Source organism: Pantherophis guttatus, chromosome 7 (genome assembly GCF_059756535.1).
Source record: "Pantherophis guttatus breed Tessera chromosome 7, ASM5975653v1, whole genome shotgun sequence".
NCBI lineage: Eukaryota > Metazoa > Chordata > Lepidosauria > Squamata > Colubridae > Pantherophis > Pantherophis guttatus.
Genome location: NC_142069.1, coordinates 81,508,804 through 81,528,253, shown reverse-complemented (window position 1 = coordinate 81,528,253; position 19,450 = coordinate 81,508,804). Strand labels below are relative to the sequence as shown.

Sequence of the window (19,450 nt, the reverse complement as noted above, 5' to 3'; positions counted from 1 at the left end):
TTGAAGAATTTCTTTTGCTCACCAAATTTACACCCACTATCTTCAAAAAATACCCATCAAATGCTACCGGTAGATATGAGGATATTATAACACGAGGACATAAGCATAATTTTTCCACCTTTGGACTTTGTAATTGTGGAAGTCCGAATCAAATTGGTTAAATTAATGCAAACGGTTGAAATATTGAAATACCTATGGTAGTGACTCTTTTTTAATTAGTCAAATGTATACTTCACTATTTTTCCGTTATACATTATTACTCTCAAATTTCTCCCAAGTTGCTTTGTTTGCTTGGTTTTAAGTTGGCAAGAATTTTGGTGGCCATATTGAAAGTGGAAACTGAAGAAAGATTCTAGAATCCACTGGCTCACTTCCTCCCGTTGGGATCTCTAAGGTTACTAAGCGACAGCTGGTGTGATGCCTGGAGCTACTGAAACCATTTCGTTCCTTGTAAGAGCCTGGCCATTCCTTTGGCCTCTGCTCGCCCTCTTCTGCTGGTTTGGTGACTGCCCCAGCACCCTGGCAGCACGACTTCATTTCATGCCACCACCACTGTCAGTCACTTGTGCCAAGCCTGAGAACCGTGTCTATCAACAACAAGACCACCCTTTCCAGGTCTCGTGTCTTTGGGACAGATATGTGGTGTTGCACTACTCAAAAGCCCCCCAACAAAACCCCAAAGAGGGAGGGACAGTGCCCCCTCTCTGTCACTGGTATCAGAATTCCATCCTAGTCAACCAGACGACTTCCTGGACAGGTGAGTTGACGCTCAGTCCAGGCCTGCCACAGGAAAGTCCCCATCCACCTTGGGCTAGTACCCAGATCTCCGTAAAGTGCACCTCAGTTTCTTGCTTGGCTCCCTTGTGCTTGTATCACAACCTGAACATTGAGATTGTGGAGCAAGATATCCATTTCTTCCTGCTGCAGCCTCACACACTTCCCATTTTGGAGAGGCAGCCGGTGCGCTTGGGCTGGTGTGCACGCCTCAAGAGTTCGGCCTGGCGCTACTACTTCAAGAGCCAAGGGGGTCTTCCTGAGGACCTCCTCATTCCCACCAACCAGCACAATGAGCCCCTCCTACTTAGTGACTACCCCAGTGCCGAATTGTACCAGGTCTGCATGTCTTACTATAGCTACCATTTGACTGTGCAGTACCCGCTCCGTGGATTCTACGTCGCTTCGGTCAGCTATAAGCTGGGACCCCAGAGCAGCCTCAGCCTGGATTTCTTTGTGGAGCCTGCTCTGCTCTTTGTTTTCAGGGTAACCTCCCAATTGAGGAGACAGTCACAAGGGGCTCTGAGCTTTTCCTGGAACCTTCAGCAGCTCAGCCCAGAAATAGTAGCCTACCAACTGCTGGACACACAAAGATCCCTAGAGTGGTCCCATTCCTATGACTACAATCCGTTTGGTCTGCACAGCCATTTCTGTGCCGTGCCCACATCACACCGGATCAAGGAAACAGTTGTGGCCAGTGTGTACTTCCGTACCAGCCAGAGGGTATTAGATAGAGTAAGAGGAAGACTTGATTTCTTAAACAGGACGTTGATTTTCAGAACAAGCGGGACAAGCTCAATTTCCATAAGACTCAACCCACAGAAAAACACAATTAGCACTTATATTTTCAGTCAGGCCCAAGGCCTCTACTATTCTACCCAGAAAGGCAACTTGACCAATGGTGTTGCTGAGAACGCCAGCCTCTGCTATGTACTTTATCAGCAAGCGGGCCTCTCTTACCTGATTACGGTTAAATATGTGCAGCTACAGTTATTTAGATTCAGCCTGGATATTTATCTGAATCGGAAAGAGGCCCTGTTCCAATCTCTAGGGGGAAAGGAGATGGACGTTTATGTCTTCAACGGCATGTCTCCTGACAATAGCTTGGTCTATGTTGTGTGGTTCATCCCTGTGCAACATCCCCTACTTCAGTGTGAATGGGCCTTCAATCTGCAAGTTTTTGATTCCGTGGGCGGGCCTCTGGTGGAAAACTACAGTTTTGCCTACATCGATCAGACCAGAAATGCAGCTCATTTCCTTCCTGACTCTACCTTAGCTTTCCATCCTGCCTCGTATGCGGGATTTGTTGCCAGAGTGAAATGCATAAAGAGTGCAAAAATTCCTACAATATTCACGGCGAGGTTTAACATTTATGCGTTGAAAGTCATAGAATCCCAAATTGCTTGCCAGCAAAAAACTTGCACCATTCCCAAAGTTAGGATCCACCGGGCAGTTAATACCAAACACATTCTGCATTACGCACTGGGGACTGGATTTACACTTGCAGCAGACATGCGGATCAATTGTCCAGGCCCCAAAGCAACTAAAGTTAGTTGGAACATCTATAAAATCACTAATCTGTCAGATAGACCAGACTGGTCTAAACCTTTTAATTCACCTGGCATTGAAGGAAGACATTTCATCAGATTAAAAATCCCTTGCACCAGCTTGGATACTGGCCTGTATCTTTTTAATTTTACTGTGCAATTAATTTCATCCACTTTGCCCCAGAAGATAGAGCGCTCGGATGCAGTGTTGATAGAGGTTGGGTCAGATCGTTGGGGTGCTGTCATCACAGGAGGCCATTTTCGGTCTGTTGGATTTTCTGATCGGTGGATTCTAAAAGGATCTGTCCTGTCCAATGGTGAGCTGGTCAGTCTGTCTCAGGGATTGTCCTATACTTGGTATTGCACCAAACAGGAAACAGACTATACATCAATGGCCCTCAGCAGAGTTGGGAAATGTTATCCCGATCAGGTGGATTTGAAGTGGACCACATCCTCCGATTCAATTCAGATGGTACTTCCTGAAACTCTTCAGGCCAATAATACATACCATTTTCTCCTGGCAGTTCAAAATGGTAGCAGGATAGCTCACGCTCAGCAAACCATACACGTACGGGCTCAGGGTGCCCTCATTCTGAACATTGCATGCCTTGAAAATTGTGGAACGTCAGTAATTCCAACAGAAAGATTTTCACTGTCTGGTAAATGTGGGAACTGCAGGGAACTCAAACCCTGGTATTATTGGTCACTGCGATCGGCCCAGTCCCATGAAATCAAATTTGACTGGTCTTCCAGAACAACTACCAGAAGATCCAGCTCATATCTACATGTCAAAGCTTTTGCTTTGGTTTCCATGGCAGAAGAGTCCTACATTTTGAGCCTAAAAGTCATCACCAAAGATGGACAGTCCTCTAGCTGTGAATATTCTTTTTATGTTAATGCTCCACCACAGATAGGAAAATGTGTCCTTAATCCAAGAAAAGGAATAGCTTTTCTAACAAAATTCATTATCCAGTGCAATGGATTTGAAGACAGAAATCAGCCTCTTGCCTACAAAGTAACAGCAGCGTCGGATCAAACGACAATTAGTTCCATATCCTCAATTCAAAATAATACTTTGGGGATAATTATCTATGCCGGACATGAATCCAAAACTCCCTGGTCTTTCCTTCCTCCTGGCAGACCATCACAGAACTCTGCTTTGACTATATACATTCAAGTTTTTGATTCCCTTGGTGCGTCTTCTCAAGTCACTTTGCAAGCAACGGTGCTTGATCAGAGACAACCACCAACCAATGCCGTCCTCCATCAACAACTGCATGATTTGATTAATGGATCAAGTGCCCTTATGACCAAGTTACTCATCACCAAGGATTACCTGAGTATAGGCTATATTGTATATATGGCGGCCTCAGCCTTAAACAATATTGAAGCTTCACCCTCCAATCGGGTTCCTAAGGCAAATTTGCGTCAACACCTCCTCACTATAACCACAAGGATTCCTAGCACTAGTATCGGGGAAATCAATCAGGCGATCCTAAGTATTTGTCAAGCAACGCATGAAATTGCTGAAGTCAATCAAATATCCCAGCTGCTTGCAGTAAGAAAATTAAAAACAGTCAGCGAAGCCCTGAGAAGACACAGGGAGCAAGGCTTGGGCTCAAAGGAAACTGAGATTCTTAGCAACGGGATTCTCACAGGATTGTCCAATATCTTGGATGCTTCCCTCTTCAATCACAGAAATCCTAACGTGGATGCCATTAAAGAAGCTATTTCTGTGACCGAAATATTAGCAGATCTCGTTTTACAAGGCAAAGTCCCTGGTGGGCACGAAACTAAAATGGCCGCCCGAAACTGGTCCATCCATCTTTGGAAAGACAAAACATGGGACGTTTCTGGAACTTTCTCAAACAGGAAGCAATGTAGGAGCTGCTTTTATCCAAAACTGAAGCAGGGGTCTCATGTGGAGTTAGAAGAAGATAATGTCGTTTCCACCATTCTGTATAAATTTGAACAGAATCCTTTCCCTTGGCTGACTTTTGCTGACAATATTGGCACAATGGTGACGGGGTTCAAAATGGTGGGGACCGATTCTAAAGGGGGCCTAACCACCATCGTTCCTGAGGTGTTTGAAATGATCTTGGCTAGGAAAGACAAGGCCATCTTCGAGCTGACTATAGGGCCAGATAAAAAACTTTCTAAAACAACGGGTGGCTTCAGCTTGGAAATTAAAAGAAACTCCAGTGATATTTTTATCCAACTTGTGCCCAGAGTGAAAATTACTTTCCAGGTATTTATCTACTTAGGCGTCAATCTGAGCCACTCCCCTTTAGTTTTATACAATGCTTCTCATTTAAGTCCTCCAACCGTCATCCAAAAGGATACAATTATCACCGGATGTGCTCTCAAAGTTCCTTATATCCTTTGCCTTCCAAAGTCATTGCTTTGGTCTCCAGCCTATAACAGAGGAGCAGACACGCTGAACCTTTCTATCGTCTTGCAGTCACACTCAATTGTGAGACATCAAACCGCAAAATCTCTCCGCGTCGCTGTCTTTGCAGCAGGCTGTTTGTCTCTTGAAGGCGTTCAGGATCAGTGGAAAGAAGAAACCTGCAACCTTGGACCTCAAACCAGCTGGTCGAAAATCCACTGTGTCTGCAAAGGAAAAAAACACATCACGAAGTCAACTAGATCCAGTTTAAGAGTAGCTTCAGGACCCGGGATCCGATTTTTGGCTGGCAAGTTACTTCTATTTCCCAATCAAGTCGACATGAAAATGTTCCTTCTACATCCAATGAGAGAGAATCCTGTCCCGGGGTTGACTGTGCTTGCTATTTTCCTAATTTACATTTTCTTGGCTGTCTGGGTGAGAAGAAAAGACAGAATTGATATTGAAGAGCAGATTATAGATTTGCCAGATAACGACCCCTTTCACACCATGAGATACCTGGTGACCATCTATACGGGAAGCCGCCCAAGTGCAGGGACCAAAGCAGATGTGTTCCTTGAGCTGATTGGCCAGAATGGCTCAAGTGATGTGCATCTCTTAAAGCACCCATCGTTTCCAGAGATCCTTCAGAACAGCTGCATCGATACTTTTATGCTAACTACCGGGGAAGATTTGGGAGACCTCTTCTCTATCCACGTCTGGCACAATTATTGTGGCTTCGGGCCTAACTGGTACTTGAGCCGAATCAAAGTCCTCAATGTAGACACAAACAAGTCGTGGTTGTTTCTGTGTAGAAAGTGGTTGGCCCTTGGCAGGAATAACTACCAAATAGAATGGACTTTCGAGGTCACGGATCCACAAGTCCCCATCAGAAGAATTGATTATCTGTTGATAATGTTTAGCTATCACTGGTTCCAAGATCACCTCTGGTTCTCTATCTTTGTTCGCAGCCTTGACAGCTCTTGGAACAGATTTCAGAGGCTCTCCTGCTGCTTAGCGATACTTTTGACCTCCCTGCTGGTCAACACGGTCATCTTCAACACTAAGAAAGAAGAACAGGTTTATCTCCTACAACTGCAATATTTGAAATCCATAATAGCCGGTGTTCTCAGTGCTTTCTTCTCCATTCCTGTGGAATGGATTACAGTAGGCTTGTTTAGATACTCCATAAAGGAGTCTTCCCAGTGTAACATTGCTCAGGATCAGGAAAAGTTAAGTTTCACTTTCTTGCCTGAAATCCTTCTCTCACAGCAGTTTTCAGCCACAGACAACGATTTTAGTAATAATTATGCAACAGAAAAGAAAGCAACTCTGAGTAAAACTCAGAAATTGCAACAGCGTAGATGTTTGTCTTGCAGTGCATGGCTCTTTGTCTTCCTCACATCTGGGGTAGCGTCATTTTTCATCACATTCATTGGCCTGTCTTTTGATAACAAAACATCCTCCGAATGGTTAATAGCTGGTCTGATATCGTTCTGCCTCCACATGAGCTTCTTTGAGACTTTACAAATTGTTATTTTCTCCAGCTGGAATATCTGCTTGCCAAAATACTGTGCAAACATCCCATGGCAAAGCTATGAAGATATGAAATACAAACCAAGAACGATGGAAGAGGACGAGATGGTGAAGTTGCATGATGACCTGGCTGAATTGAGAGCGTCCAAGAAATACCAGCCCATCAAAGAGGAAGATGTTATAGCCATGCAAAAGAAACAGATGGTTCAGTATCTAGCTTACAAATATATAAAGGACATGATCTGCCACTTTATCTTCTTGGCTTTAATTTTCACAATCTCACACCCAATAGACGTTACTACCGCCTTCTTTTACAACCAATCCATATCTAGGAAATTTTCTCCCTATTTACCCGATTTGAATGGAGCACAGGATGTTTATAGATGGATAAACAACAGCTTTGTGCCGCTGATGCACAATCCCTATCACCCAAGCTATCTTCTGAACTCCTGGTCCAAAATCCTGGGATTACCCAGAATGAGGCAAATAAGAAAGAAATCTGCAGACAGGTGTGCACTTCCCCATGAATTGAAAAACATATTTTTGCTGCATAATGTTCACTGCAAGAACAAATATGGATTTAGCCAGGAAGATCAAACTAACTATGTGGGTTCATGGTCAACTCCCACGGACACCTCAGTTCCCAAGAGCCATGCTGAGTTTTTAGGCTTCAGTTATGAGCCAAGTAGTAGCCAATGGGAGTATATCTCCCATGGACAATTAAATGAATATCCGTCGAGGGGATATACGTTTTATTTTTTCCCCGAAGAACCACAAGTGAATTCAACGAAAAGGTTGGGAGATTTGGAAACAAAAAGCTGGATTGACAACAAGACGTGGGCGGTGATTTTAGAACTGACAACTTTTAACGTTGACGCCAATATGTTCTGCAGCATTTCCGTCATTTTTGAACTTTCTTTTCTTGGCCCCGTGAATGCCAGCGTCTTTGTGCATTCTTACAAACTCCCGTTTTTCACGCATCAAAACGTGAGCCAGATTTTCTTCTTTTGCCTGACGATATACATACTCATTATTTATATTGCTGACGAATGTCGCATGGTGTACCGAGAACGGCTGAGCTATTTTACCGTTGCTACCAACCTGATCAACTTTGGGATAAAGACAGTCTGCATCCTCTTTCTGGTGGTGCTTTTGTGCAAATTCAAGCTTTCTTCTGACTTGGTGCAATTTTACTTACTTCATTCCCAAGAGTTTATTCCATTCCATACGGCTTCCCAATTCGACCAGACAGTCAGAGGTATACTGGGGATTTTGGTTTTTTTCCTGGTTCTGAAAACATACCGCTATGTCAGATTTCTGTTTGATTTACGCTTAGCCCAAAAATCCCTCAGAACAGCCCTCCCTGGTATCATCAATATAGTTGTAATGGGTGCCATATTTTTCAACGCATATACGGCATTTGGATATGTGGGATTTGGCCAACATGAATTTAATTTCTGCACCAAGATGTATTCCTTCATGACCGTGTTGTCTTACTGTGCGTTAACATTTAAGAACACTGAATTTTTGTCTGACAAAGTTCTAGGGGGCCTTTTTTTAGGATCCTTTCTTTTGGTGATGATCTGCGTTTTTGTCAATTTAAGTCAAGTCATCATCATGTCAGCTCACTCGGACATGAAGGAAGTCGTTTACAACGAGCCTTCCAATGAAGCGGAGGTCATGTATTTTATACTCCAGAAGGTGTACCGGATGTGGTATTTTGCCAGCACTGGTACCAACACAAAAACAGAGACTGATGTTTTTAACACTGTACTGTATGGGAAATTTAAGAAACGTAGAAAACCGCCCTTGAGAAAACACCTGGGAAGGAAAGAAAAACTTTATGTTGTTATTTGAGGAAAACAATCGAAAGCATGTGTTAAATTTATTTCCTTGGGCTATTCCTTTGGATTGTACTGAATTCCCAAACCGTCTTCTACTCTCATCCCAGATACTCTTCCCCTGCTTTGATTTAAAATGGTTATTCTGGAAGCTCTACGGCAGTTGAGTTCCTAGCTTTGGGCTAGTGACCAATCTCATTTTCATCAGTAAAAAGTTCGAATGGCAGACGATAGGAGTGAAGTCCTTTCTGGGGAGACATTCAGTTCGCTCAACATCTGTCCGGAACGAGAACTTCAGGCAAGTAGCTATGGTCTGACCAACTCATCCAATCATATTGCGCTAAGCAGAAGAAACCACACGAAGATTTACAACACAGAAACGAGAAAAACCCAAGTACATTTTTGGTCACTAGATCCTTCATTGGGGCCAATCCATGCTGTACCCCTTTTGGAAGGTCAACACACACTGGTGGAAAGTTCTCCACATCAAGATCAGCTGCTACAGGGGACCAAGGTACCACCACACGATGCCCTATAGCAGTGTTTCTCAACCTTGGCCGCTGAACGATGTGTGGACTTCAACTACCAGAATTCCCCAGCCAGCAGAGCTGACTGGGAATTCTGGGAGTTGAAGTCCACACATTGTCCAGCGGCCAAGGTTGAGAAACACTGCCCCATAGAATGTGCAGAAACATCGGATACCCAGAGAGTAGAAATATTTGCAGGGGAGGAGGGTCTGCAGGGGAGATATAGGGATTGAGAAATTCAAGATGGTGGCTGTGATTACCTGATTGACACCTGGCCCCTTTTTAATGTGCTTCCTGCCTGTGAGGCATGTAAAAGACAGGTGATGCTTTAACTCACAGCCTCTCACTTATGCTTTTGATCCCCTCTCTTACCAATACCCCCAGATATATGGGGTACTTCCTTACTGAAATCTTGAACTTTTTCCTCCTGACTGTCTTCCTTTCTTTATCCACAGTTTCTTATATTTTAGGAGACTTTTCTAGGATTGCCACTTTTTTTGCACTTGTTATATGATATATGAAAAGTAGTGAAGTGAAAGTTCTTTCTTAATCAGTCATTTATAAGCATCTCTCTGTGTTAAAATGTCCCTGTTTATTTTAATAAATACGGTAGTTTTGTTCAGTTAGTCTTTGATTGATAATTAACATTGCCTGTTCTTGTTATACCTTTCCGGAATGTTTCCAATTCAATTTGATTTCTACCTCCCTGTTCAATGTGGAATAGCAATAGCACTTAGACTTATATACCACTTCACAGTTCTTTACAGACCTCTCTAAGCGGTTTACAGCATATTGCCCCCAATAATCTGGGATCCTCATTTTCAGAAGGATGGAAGGCTGAGTCAGCCAGTGAGTATCGAATTTAAGAATTCTTAAAATATCATCATAATCTAACTTACTGACATAAAGCACATCATGACGATGTTGATGTTGTGGATGATAATAATCAGTGGTGAAATCCAATTTTTTTTACTACCGGTTCTGTGGGCATGGCTTGGTGGGTGTGGTGTGGCTTGGTGGGCATGGCAGGGGAAGGATACTGCAAAATCTCCATTCCCAGCCCACTCCAGGGGAAGGATACTGCAAAATCCCCTTTCCTACCCCACTCTGGGGCCAGCCAGAGGTGGTATTTGCCGGTTCTCTGAACTACTCAAAATTTCCATTACCGGTTCTCCAGAACCCGTCAGAACCTGCTGGATTTCACCCCTGATAATAATAATAATTTCTTCAACAATAAAACATTATTGTGACTGTTTCTCAGCACATTGGGAAAAACTCTGCCCCAGGTCCTGAGGAATTCCTGCATTTAGAGCGGTGTTTCTCCATCTTGGCCATTTTAAGATGTGTGGACTTCAATTCCCAGAATTCTCCAGCCAGCACTTTTAAGTCTACACATCTTAAAGTGGCCAAGGTTGACTGACATATAAGAGCAACATAATCAAAGGGTGGTCAGAAATACAACCCAACAGAACTGCAACAGAGGTTGCCTAGTTGCCAAGTTCTAGAATCCTCACAATCATTCCATCCACAGCAGTTAAGGCTGTTGACCCAAACCTTTCCAGATGCATTTCTTCTTCTTGTTTAGGGTTTGTTTCCCATGGACAGTCATCATGCCCCTTTCTTTATGCCTGCCCCCATCACGGGTGACATCTAACCACACCTATGGGCAGGAAGAAGACAAACCCCAGACCTCGTCCGCATGGGACACTAACTGTGAGGATGGTTCATTCAGAGTTGTAGATCTTCTTTCAAGAACTTGGAAGCCATTGAAGGATGGGTTTTCTCTACAGCATTGTTGGGTTTGGAGATCCATTTTGAGGCATAACATGCTTCTGTGCTCAGGACATGTGGCGCTGGAACTAGCCTTTGAAGAACGTGACATCTGTCCTTCTCCAACCTCCACCCATATCACAATCCAGGGTGTCTCCTGTTCCTGCAATGTGCCTAGTCATCTTCACCAACTTCTGAGAATTAGGTTGCATTGCCAAGATGTCTTTTTGTTCCTGCTCTGGCCATCCACATTCCCCAAACATGACTGGAAACAAATGCGGCTAAGATGCTGTCCATGCCTTGATAAAACAAGATGGCGCCATCATTACCATTATAGATTGGGTGTCCCCCCAGCCCATTTCCTTCCCATCAGCCATCATCCATATTTTTCACCATGTAATCACTACCGTGATGGTCGGCTGCCCCACAGGTGCTCCTCCTATTTCAGGCATTGTCAGATGGCGCACTACACCCACCAAGGACTGTGCCTTCCTTCCTTCCATGTCAAGCAAGGCCCTTTGCTCAGGCCTAGTTTGGAAGTGCAGGTGGAACCCATCATATTGCATATTTACAGTGCCCATTCCAAATTACTCCGCATCCCTCATAGAACTATCCGTCTATTCTGGAATGTCTCTTCAGCCAAGTCCCAACGAAAGATCTACAGCCTGGTGGATGCTCAGAGCAGACGGTTCTGGTCTACCACATACAATCCATATGCTTTACGGAACAATTACTCCATTGCTCCTAGTCCACCATCTTTCAGGAACAAAGTTGTGGCTCGTTTCTATTGGGCTCTTGAAGAGGCAGAATCTGGAGATTTGAGTGGGGCATTAGATTTCTCAGGTGCCATTTTAGGTTTACGGACCAGGAATCAGCCTCTGGCTTATCTTACTGTCAACACACAGAAAATCAAGGCAGGCACCTATTTTTTTACCCACAGATGGGGTTTCTTCTATCTTATCAAAGGCCCTTCTAGTGACTTGCACATTCCCTCCAGCACGTACTACCTTTTTTATCAACAGCAAAGTCTTTCTTACTTGATCACCATTGAATTTATCCACCGGTGCTGGTACAGGTTCAGCATCCATCTGTACCTTAACAGAAAAGGAGTCCGTTTGAAGTCTTATTCAGAGAAAGATGTAGAAATTCACCTTTTCAAAAGTGGCCCTTCGTTTGTGCCAAGTTCGGTCTATATTGCTTGGTTTATTCCGTTGCAGAATCCATTACTCCAGCACAAGTGGGCCTTCAACCTACAATGTTTGGGTGTAGAGAAGGAAGATCTTCTCTGGAATGCTACTTACAGTTACAGAGATCGTGCCAAAAACGCTGCCCATTTTATAACTGATCTTCCTTTTAACCCTGCTTTATACGCAGGCTTCATAGCACAAGTCAATTGCACACGAATCGGCCAAATGCGTATCATTTTGGAAACCAAAGTCAGTACTTATACCTCAAAGGTCTTGAAGTCTACAGTGGATTGCCTTCAAAGATTTTGTTTCCTTAAAAGAGTAAAAATCCAGGAATCTCATTATACTAATCCTGTTTTAAATTATAGTAAAAAGGTCTCGTTCATCCTCTCAGCTGATGTTGAGGTGAATTGTCCAGAACCAAGGGAAACACATATAATGTGGCAAATCTATAAAGTTCCAGATATGAAGACTGGTCCAGACTGGTCAAAACCTTTGAACCCTCCTGGAGTTGGGAAAAAAGATCTTTTAATCTTAAACATTCCTGCTGATAGCCTAGATGAAGGCTTGTATTTATTCAATTTGACCATAGCATTAATCACAATGGACACTTTAGAGAAAGCAGAAGACTACGATTCTGTGTTTGTCAGGATTAGACCCAACAGACTCAGGGCGGTCATTGCTGGAGGCGATTTGCAAACAGTTGGATTTTCCGAAAAATGGATTCTGAATGGATCTGCCTCTTCTGATCCAGATGCCCCCCAACCTTTTGAAGGCCTCACCTTCACTTGGTACTGCTCCAAACAAAAAACAGACTATATTTCCATGACTTTGAACGAGACTGGGAAGTGTCATCCACATCAGGCAGATTTGAAATGGACAGCTTCTTCAGAGCCAGTGCAAACGGTTCTACCTAGAACACTTCAAGAAAACGCCACGTACTATTTCCGTCTGGTGGTTCATAAAGGAAGGAGACAAGCTCAGGCTGAACAAAGGGTCCAGGTAGAGCCTGACGCTTGGCTAGCACTGAATCTCACCTGTATTGAGAACTGTGGAAGATCTGTGATTCCCACAGAAAGATTTTGCCTTTTGGGCAAATGCCTAAATTGCAGAAGGTTTTATAGGCCTCAGTTTCACTGGTCACTTTTTTCAGGAAATTCCTCCGAACTCCAGTTTGACTGGGCCTCCAGAACTTCAACAGGGAGAACTAATCCATACCTCTGTGTGAAACCATGGAGTTTGATGCACGTGGCAGAATTCTCCTTTAGACTTGTATTAAAAGTAAGCCTGGAGGGATATGAACCATTGCTCTATAACTATTCATTTGTTGTAAATACACCTCCAGCACTTGGAAATTGCAGCCTTAACCCTCCCACAGGAATAGCTTTCCTAACAAAATTCTCTGTTCACTGTAGTGGCTTTAGAGATCAAGATTTGCCTCTTACCTATAAGGTCAAGGTGGCATTAGATTCAATGGAAATGCCTATTAGAGGAAACAGTACCTTGGGCACCATTGTCTATTTTGGAGATCAATCCAAAAGTCCGCCATCTTTTTTACCCGTTGGTGTACCTTCTAAGCAATATCTCTTGAAATTATATGTCCAAGTATATGATGATCTTGGTGCTTATTCCCAAATTACACTACCCACCACAGTGCACAGCCCATTGAAAGCCAAGGAACCAGAGGCTGTGTTAAAGAAATTGCATAGCCTAACTGGTGGAACATCGGCTCCCATCGTATATTTTCTCAACAGTGGAAATTATTTTAGGGCGGGATATTTTATCCACATGGTGGCTTCTGCTTTAAATGACCTAGAAGTGCTTCCAAGACTTCACTCCTCTAAGATCAAACTGCGTGAAATTCTTTTAAATCATTTGGCTGGGATCCCAACAACAAACATCATGGAGGCCAATCACGTGATCTCAAGTATTTTGCAGATAACCCAAGAAATTGGGGAAATCAACAGGAAATCACAGCTTCTTGTAGTCCAAAAGCTCAAGGATGTGACTGATGGGTTGAGAAGACATAACAGAGAAAATGGAGGTTCTAAGGAAATCTATGATCTTGGAACAGCTATTCTTGCGGGGTTATCCAGTGTCCTCAAAGCTTCTCTGTTCAAAAACCCACAAAGCCACAGAATCATGGCTGAGGAAACCATGTCTGTTGCTGAAATTTTAGCAGACCTCCTTTTACAAGGCAAAGTCCCCGGAGAACATGAAACCATCCTAGAAACTGATGACTGGAACATCACATTAAGGAAAGAAGAAAAGCAGGATATTTCTGAAACTTTTGCTAAGAGAAGAGACTGCCAAAACTGTTTCTATCCCAAAATGAAGCAGGTGGAATATGACCAGTTGCCAGATGATGCAGTAATTTCTACGGTACTTTATGACTTTGACAAGAATCCATTTTTCTGGTTGCCATCTTCGGACAACATAAGCACAAGGGTGGCGGGATTCAAAATGGCGGGAATTAAATCTAATGGCAACGTGATTGAAATCGTGCCCGATGTGGCTGAAATGATCCTGACCAGAAATGAGGAAAAGACGGCTGTATTTGAGATGATGGTGGAACGCAGCCAACACTTCCCTGAAGCATCTGGAGGATTCAGTTTTGAAGTCTGTAGAAACTCCAAAGACATCTTGATCCAGATAGTGACAAAACTAAAGCTCACTTTCCAGGTTTTTATATATGTGGGTCTCAAGCTTAGTCATCCTCCCATAGCTATTTTTAATGTTTCCCACAATATGCCAGTGACCTCGAAGACTAAGAATTCCACAGGTGACGATTGTGTATTTCAGATGCCTTACGTTTTTTGCCTTTCACAGACGTTACTCAAAGCCATATTCCGAGGCAGCAAAGCTGGAAAACAAAACATTTCCATTGTTTTCCAATCCGACCACTTTCTGGGGGACCACGGCTCACAGAGGCTTGGCCTCACGCTGTTTACAGCGGACTGCTTGTATCTGGATGATACCCGAACACTTTGGAGACAAGATAAGTGTCATCTCGGACCTCAGACTACATGGCAAAAGCTACACTGCGTCTGTGCAGGCAAAAGGCGCACTGCGAGGACTGTTGACCCACCAGCAGGAAATACCTCCCTAGGAGACGTCACATTTTTAGCAGGGAAGGTGACCATCTATCCTGATCCAGCAGAGGTGAGAAAGATCCAGTTGGCTCAAATCCAGAGAAACCCAGTGATTATCTTGACGGTAGTTTTCATTTTCCTTACCTATATCCTGTTGGCTATTTGGGCGATGAGAAAAGATAAGGCTGATGTAGAAAGCAGAGCCCACGCCATTGTCTTGCCTGACAATGATCCCTTTGATAAAGTTTGCTACTTGGTCACCGTCTACACAGGCAGCCGATTTAGGGCAGGAACAACAGCTACCGTTTTCATCCAATTGATAGGGGACCAAGCAGTCAGCGACGTCCACCGCTTGAGCAACCCTGGACATGTGCCTTTCCTCCGTGGGTCCATCAATACCTTTCTCCTGACTTCTAAGAATGACCTGGGAGACATCTATTGCCTTCAAGCTTGGCATGATAATGCCGGCTCTTCCCCGAATTGGTACCTAAGTAGAGTCAAGGTGGAAAATATGTACACCAAGCAGTCTTGGATGTTTATATGCCGAAAATGGCTTGCTCTGGATAAAGACAATGGTCTGATTGAGAGGGTGTTTGTTGTGGTCCAGCCACTGGCCCCTTTAAACAAAATGGATTTTTTCCTCATCTGCTTTGCCAAGGACTTTGCGGACAATCACTTATGGTTTTCCCTTTTTGCCCACGTGTGCACTGGTTCTTTCAACAGACTTCAAAGGCTGTCTTGCTGCTTAGCCACTCTCTTCTGCATCCTGCTAATCAACATGATGTTCTTCAAGGCCGACGTGGATCAGCAGATGTATCCGGGACAACTGCAGAATCTGAGGCTTCTCATAATTGGCATTCAGAGCGCTTTAATTTCGGTCCCTTTGCAAATGATTATAACAGCTCTGTTCAAATATTCGCAGAAAGAGCCCTCTGGCCAGCAGTTCACTGCAACTCAGCAAAAAGTGTGTTCTCATTTAACGACCGGAAATCTGAGGAACTGGAAAGAACTCCTGCAGAAATGTTACCTTCTAGAGACTACTTCGAAATTCCCAGGGTCCGGTTTTCCAGACGGCAGCTTTGCCGCTGCCTCCAATCCCCAAAACCTGGCAGGACAGAAAAATATTAGGTGGCGGCAGAGAACAAAAACCCGATACAACTGCACGATTCCAGAGGGGGATGCCAATATAATTTCAACAGAGGAAGAGGCTTCGGAAGTTGGCCATGCCAACATCAATTTTAACAATAATTACGTGAAGAAGGAAGCAGAGCACCAAACAAGGCCACTCAATACTCCCAGCATGCTTTTCTTCAAAAGGCCCCAGATCGTATCTTGGTGGAACAAGTATGCTTCATGGGTACTGGTCTTGGTTATTTCTGCCACGTCCTCTTTTTCTATCATATTATATGGCACATCCCAGGACTACAAGACCTCTTTAGAATGGCTGGCGGCCTCCGCCATCTCGCTCCTTGTCAGCATGTTCTTCCTTCAAACGTTGAACATCCTTTTTTTTTCAGCCCTAAAATCGCTTCATTCCAATTCCTGTGAAAACATTCCATGGTCGATCAAAGAAACTTTCCTGGAGATTAAACTGAATGAACCAAGCATGAATGCTGACGACATGCGAGAACTGCATTACGATCTGGTAAGAATGAGAGGCAGCAAGAAGTACCAGCCCTTGGAAGAGGACGAGATCACAATTTTTAAGAAAAAGGAGAAGATCCGACATCAAGCCTTCGTCTTCCTGAAGGACGTCCTGTGCCACTTTGTCTTTTTAATCCTAATTTTGAACATTGCCTACTCCATGGAAAACACCAGGAGTTTTTACTACAATCAAGACATGAAGTCAAAATTGTCTAAGGGGCTTTTTGAAGTCAGCAAAATAAAGGAGATTTACCTCTGGTTAAAAGAGGTCTTTCTGGAATTGATTCATAACCCGCTGAAGCCAAACTTTCTCCCAGACACCTGGTCCAAAATCCTGGGTTTACCCAAAATGCGGCAGATAAGAGCGGAGCGTAGTGAAAAAGAATGCTTCTATCCGCACAGTTTTGTAAATAAATTTGTGATTAGTAAAAGCCACTGCCTTCACAAATATGGTGTCGACGAAGAGGATCATAGGAACTATTTCGGGTCCTGGAAGAACCCAGTTAATGAATCTGTGGTGAATCATTTGGGCAATTTCACAGGCTTCACCTACCACAGAGTCAGAGATCCCTGGAGGTACAATTCGTACGGAGAGCGAAATGTGTACGAAGCAGGAGGGTATACGTTCAACTTTTATCCCAAGGAGACGCTCTCCGAATCAATGAAAAGAATGGTGTCATTGGAAGAAAACAGCTGGCTTGATGAAAATACTTGGGCACTGATAGTCGAGATGACAACTTTTAACTTCGATACGGACTTATTTTGCAGCATATCGGTGATCTTCGAAGTTTCTCATTTAGGCCCCATTAACACAACTTTGTGGATCCACTCCTATAAACTCCCCATTTTCAAGCAGCTGGACCGAAGGGAAAAGTTCGTTTTCATCCTGGTGGGCTACATACTTGTTTTTTACATCATTGACGAGTTTTGCGTAGTGGAACAACAGAGACTCAACTACCTAAAAAACGTTTCCAATTTAATTAACTTTGGCATAAAGGCAGTGTGTTGTTTTTTCCTTCTGCAACTTGCATTCAAGTTCAAACTGGCTTCTAGCCTTATCGATCTCTATCTCCATCAACCGAACCAATACATCCCTTTCCACAAAGTTTCTTTCGTCGATAAAACTTTAAGGATCACTCTAGGGTTTTTGGCCTTTCTGATCGTCCTGAAAACCCTCAGGTACTCTCGTTTCTTTTATGACGTGCGCCTGGCCCAGAGGTCCATTCTGGCCGCCCTGCCGGGTATCTGCTCCATGGCCTTAGTGGTGGCAGTCTACTTCTTCGTCTACATGGCCTTTGGTTACCTCGTCTTTGGCCAGTACGAATGGAACTACAACATGATGACCCATTCGGCACAGACCGTCTTCTCCTACTGTGTTTCAGCTTTTAAAGACACGGCTTTCAGATCCAATCGTGCTCTGGGCGGGCTCTTCTTGGCTTCCTTCATGATGGTGATGATTTGCGTTCTGATCAATTTATTCCAAGCAGTGATTATGTCGGCCTACGAGGACATGAAGCAGCCGGTTTACGAAGAGCCTTCCGACGAAGCCGAGGTGGTTAATTTTCTCTTCCATAAATTCCGCCGAATATGGGCTTTTATCACCTTCAGGCAGGTATCAACGACAGATACGGAACTTTTTAATCGAGTCCTTTTTGGGCTTCCTGAGCGGAAAAACATGCATCACCTTGGACTCAAAGCCCGGAAAATAAATGGGAAGAAAATGGTGTATCTTGTCATTTGAGTGCTGGTTTCAAAAAAAAAAAAAAAAAGGAAAAAGAAGTGAAGACGAATGAGTTGCTTAAATCATGACTCGAATTTTTAGAATCCTTTTTTCCAAGCATCGCCTCAGCCTAGTCTCCCTTTGCTTATTCACAGCACAATTTTCTGGAATAATTATTCTTTGATTATTGGCAAATGTACATACAGCCAATTGGGATGAAAAATATGAATACACCTTACTCTGATTTCTTCCATTTTCATGCCTGCCGGCCTTTATCATCTTGATTATGGAGAAACAAAAATGTTCAGGACCAAGGTTTTTATGTAACTATTTAAAAACTTCTGTATTTATTTCAGAGAGCTCCTTTCTTATTCCTTAATTTTTCAAACTGCAGCATTCGTTGACATTTTCGACGAAAGCCAAGTGGCCTGAACTGTTATCTCAAGCATCTTTTTTGGAAAGGAAGAACCAAAACTTAAAAGTCAAATTAATGCAAGAAACGTTGATCGTTTTTTAAAAAAAGTTTGAGAAGGAATTTCATAAACATTAGAGCACCTTAATTGCCAAAGAATGGTCACCTTCAAGATTAAAGAATATTTTAAGTCCTTTTTATTGTTTGTTTTCCTCCTTTTCAAAGCTGCTATCCCATGTTCGGCCTTAGGAATTGGCACAATAAGTGTCGGCATCCATTATTAGTGCCCTCAGGTTGGATAATAAATAATCAGTGTGCAAGTACCCTTTTCATTTAGCAACCATTTGAAGTTACAACGGCACTGGAAAAAATGACTTATGACGGTTTTCACACTTATGACCATATGTGTGCTTGTGTGTGCGCGGGCACGCGCGCACCAGTGGTGGGATTCAAATTTTTTTACTACCGGTTCTGTGGGCGTGGCTTGGTGGGCGTGGCATGGCTTGGTGGGTGTGGCTTGGTGGGCGTGGTAGGAGAAGGTTACTGCAAAATCCCCATTCCCTCCTGATCACCTGGGACTCCGGAGGCAGGGACTAGATGGCGGCGGGGCCAATCAGAGGTGGTATTTACCGGTTCTCCGAACTACTCAAAATTTCTGCTACTGGTTCTCCAGAACTGGTCAGAACCTGCTGAAACCCACCTCTGGTGCATGCCCAAACACAAGCACACAATAAAAATGTCCTTTTCTCACACTCTGACACAACCCTACAAATCTTCTTGCCAGCACAGTGGATCTAAACTTCCCACAGCCCACTTCATCAATTCTTTTCCAAGTTTCCAGTGCTCCCCACTTCCTTCCTGGGATTACCTGTTGGTCTCCCTCCCATCCGAAGAAACCTCTGCAAGTTCAGCCCTGCTCCTCTCACTCGATGCTGCTGTGTGTGTGTGTGTGTGTGTGTGTGTGTGTGTGTGTGTGTGTGTGTGAAGGAGTGACTCACTGCCCAACTGACACCC

General features: G+C 43.7%; 2 protein-coding genes across 2 annotated transcripts; both read left to right on the top strand.

Annotated features, from left to right (window-relative positions):
* Window positions 1–428: 428 nt before the first annotated feature.
* LOC117678916 (polycystin family receptor for egg jelly-like) lies at window positions 429–9,233 on the top strand. The gene has a single exon (XM_034440410.2). It carries the CDS (start codon window positions 541–543, stop codon window positions 8,098–8,100), a length of 7,560 nt encoding a protein of 2,519 aa, XP_034296301.2. The 5' UTR covers window positions 429–540; the 3' UTR covers window positions 8,101–9,233.
* Window positions 9,234–10,128: 895 nt separating this feature from the next.
* Window positions 10,129–18,630, top strand: PKDREJ (polycystin family receptor for egg jelly). The gene has a single exon (XM_034440368.3). It carries the CDS (start codon window positions 10,174–10,176, stop codon window positions 18,043–18,045), a length of 7,872 nt encoding a protein of 2,623 aa, XP_034296259.2. The 5' UTR covers window positions 10,129–10,173; the 3' UTR covers window positions 18,046–18,630.
* Window positions 18,631–19,450: the final 820 nt, after the last annotated feature.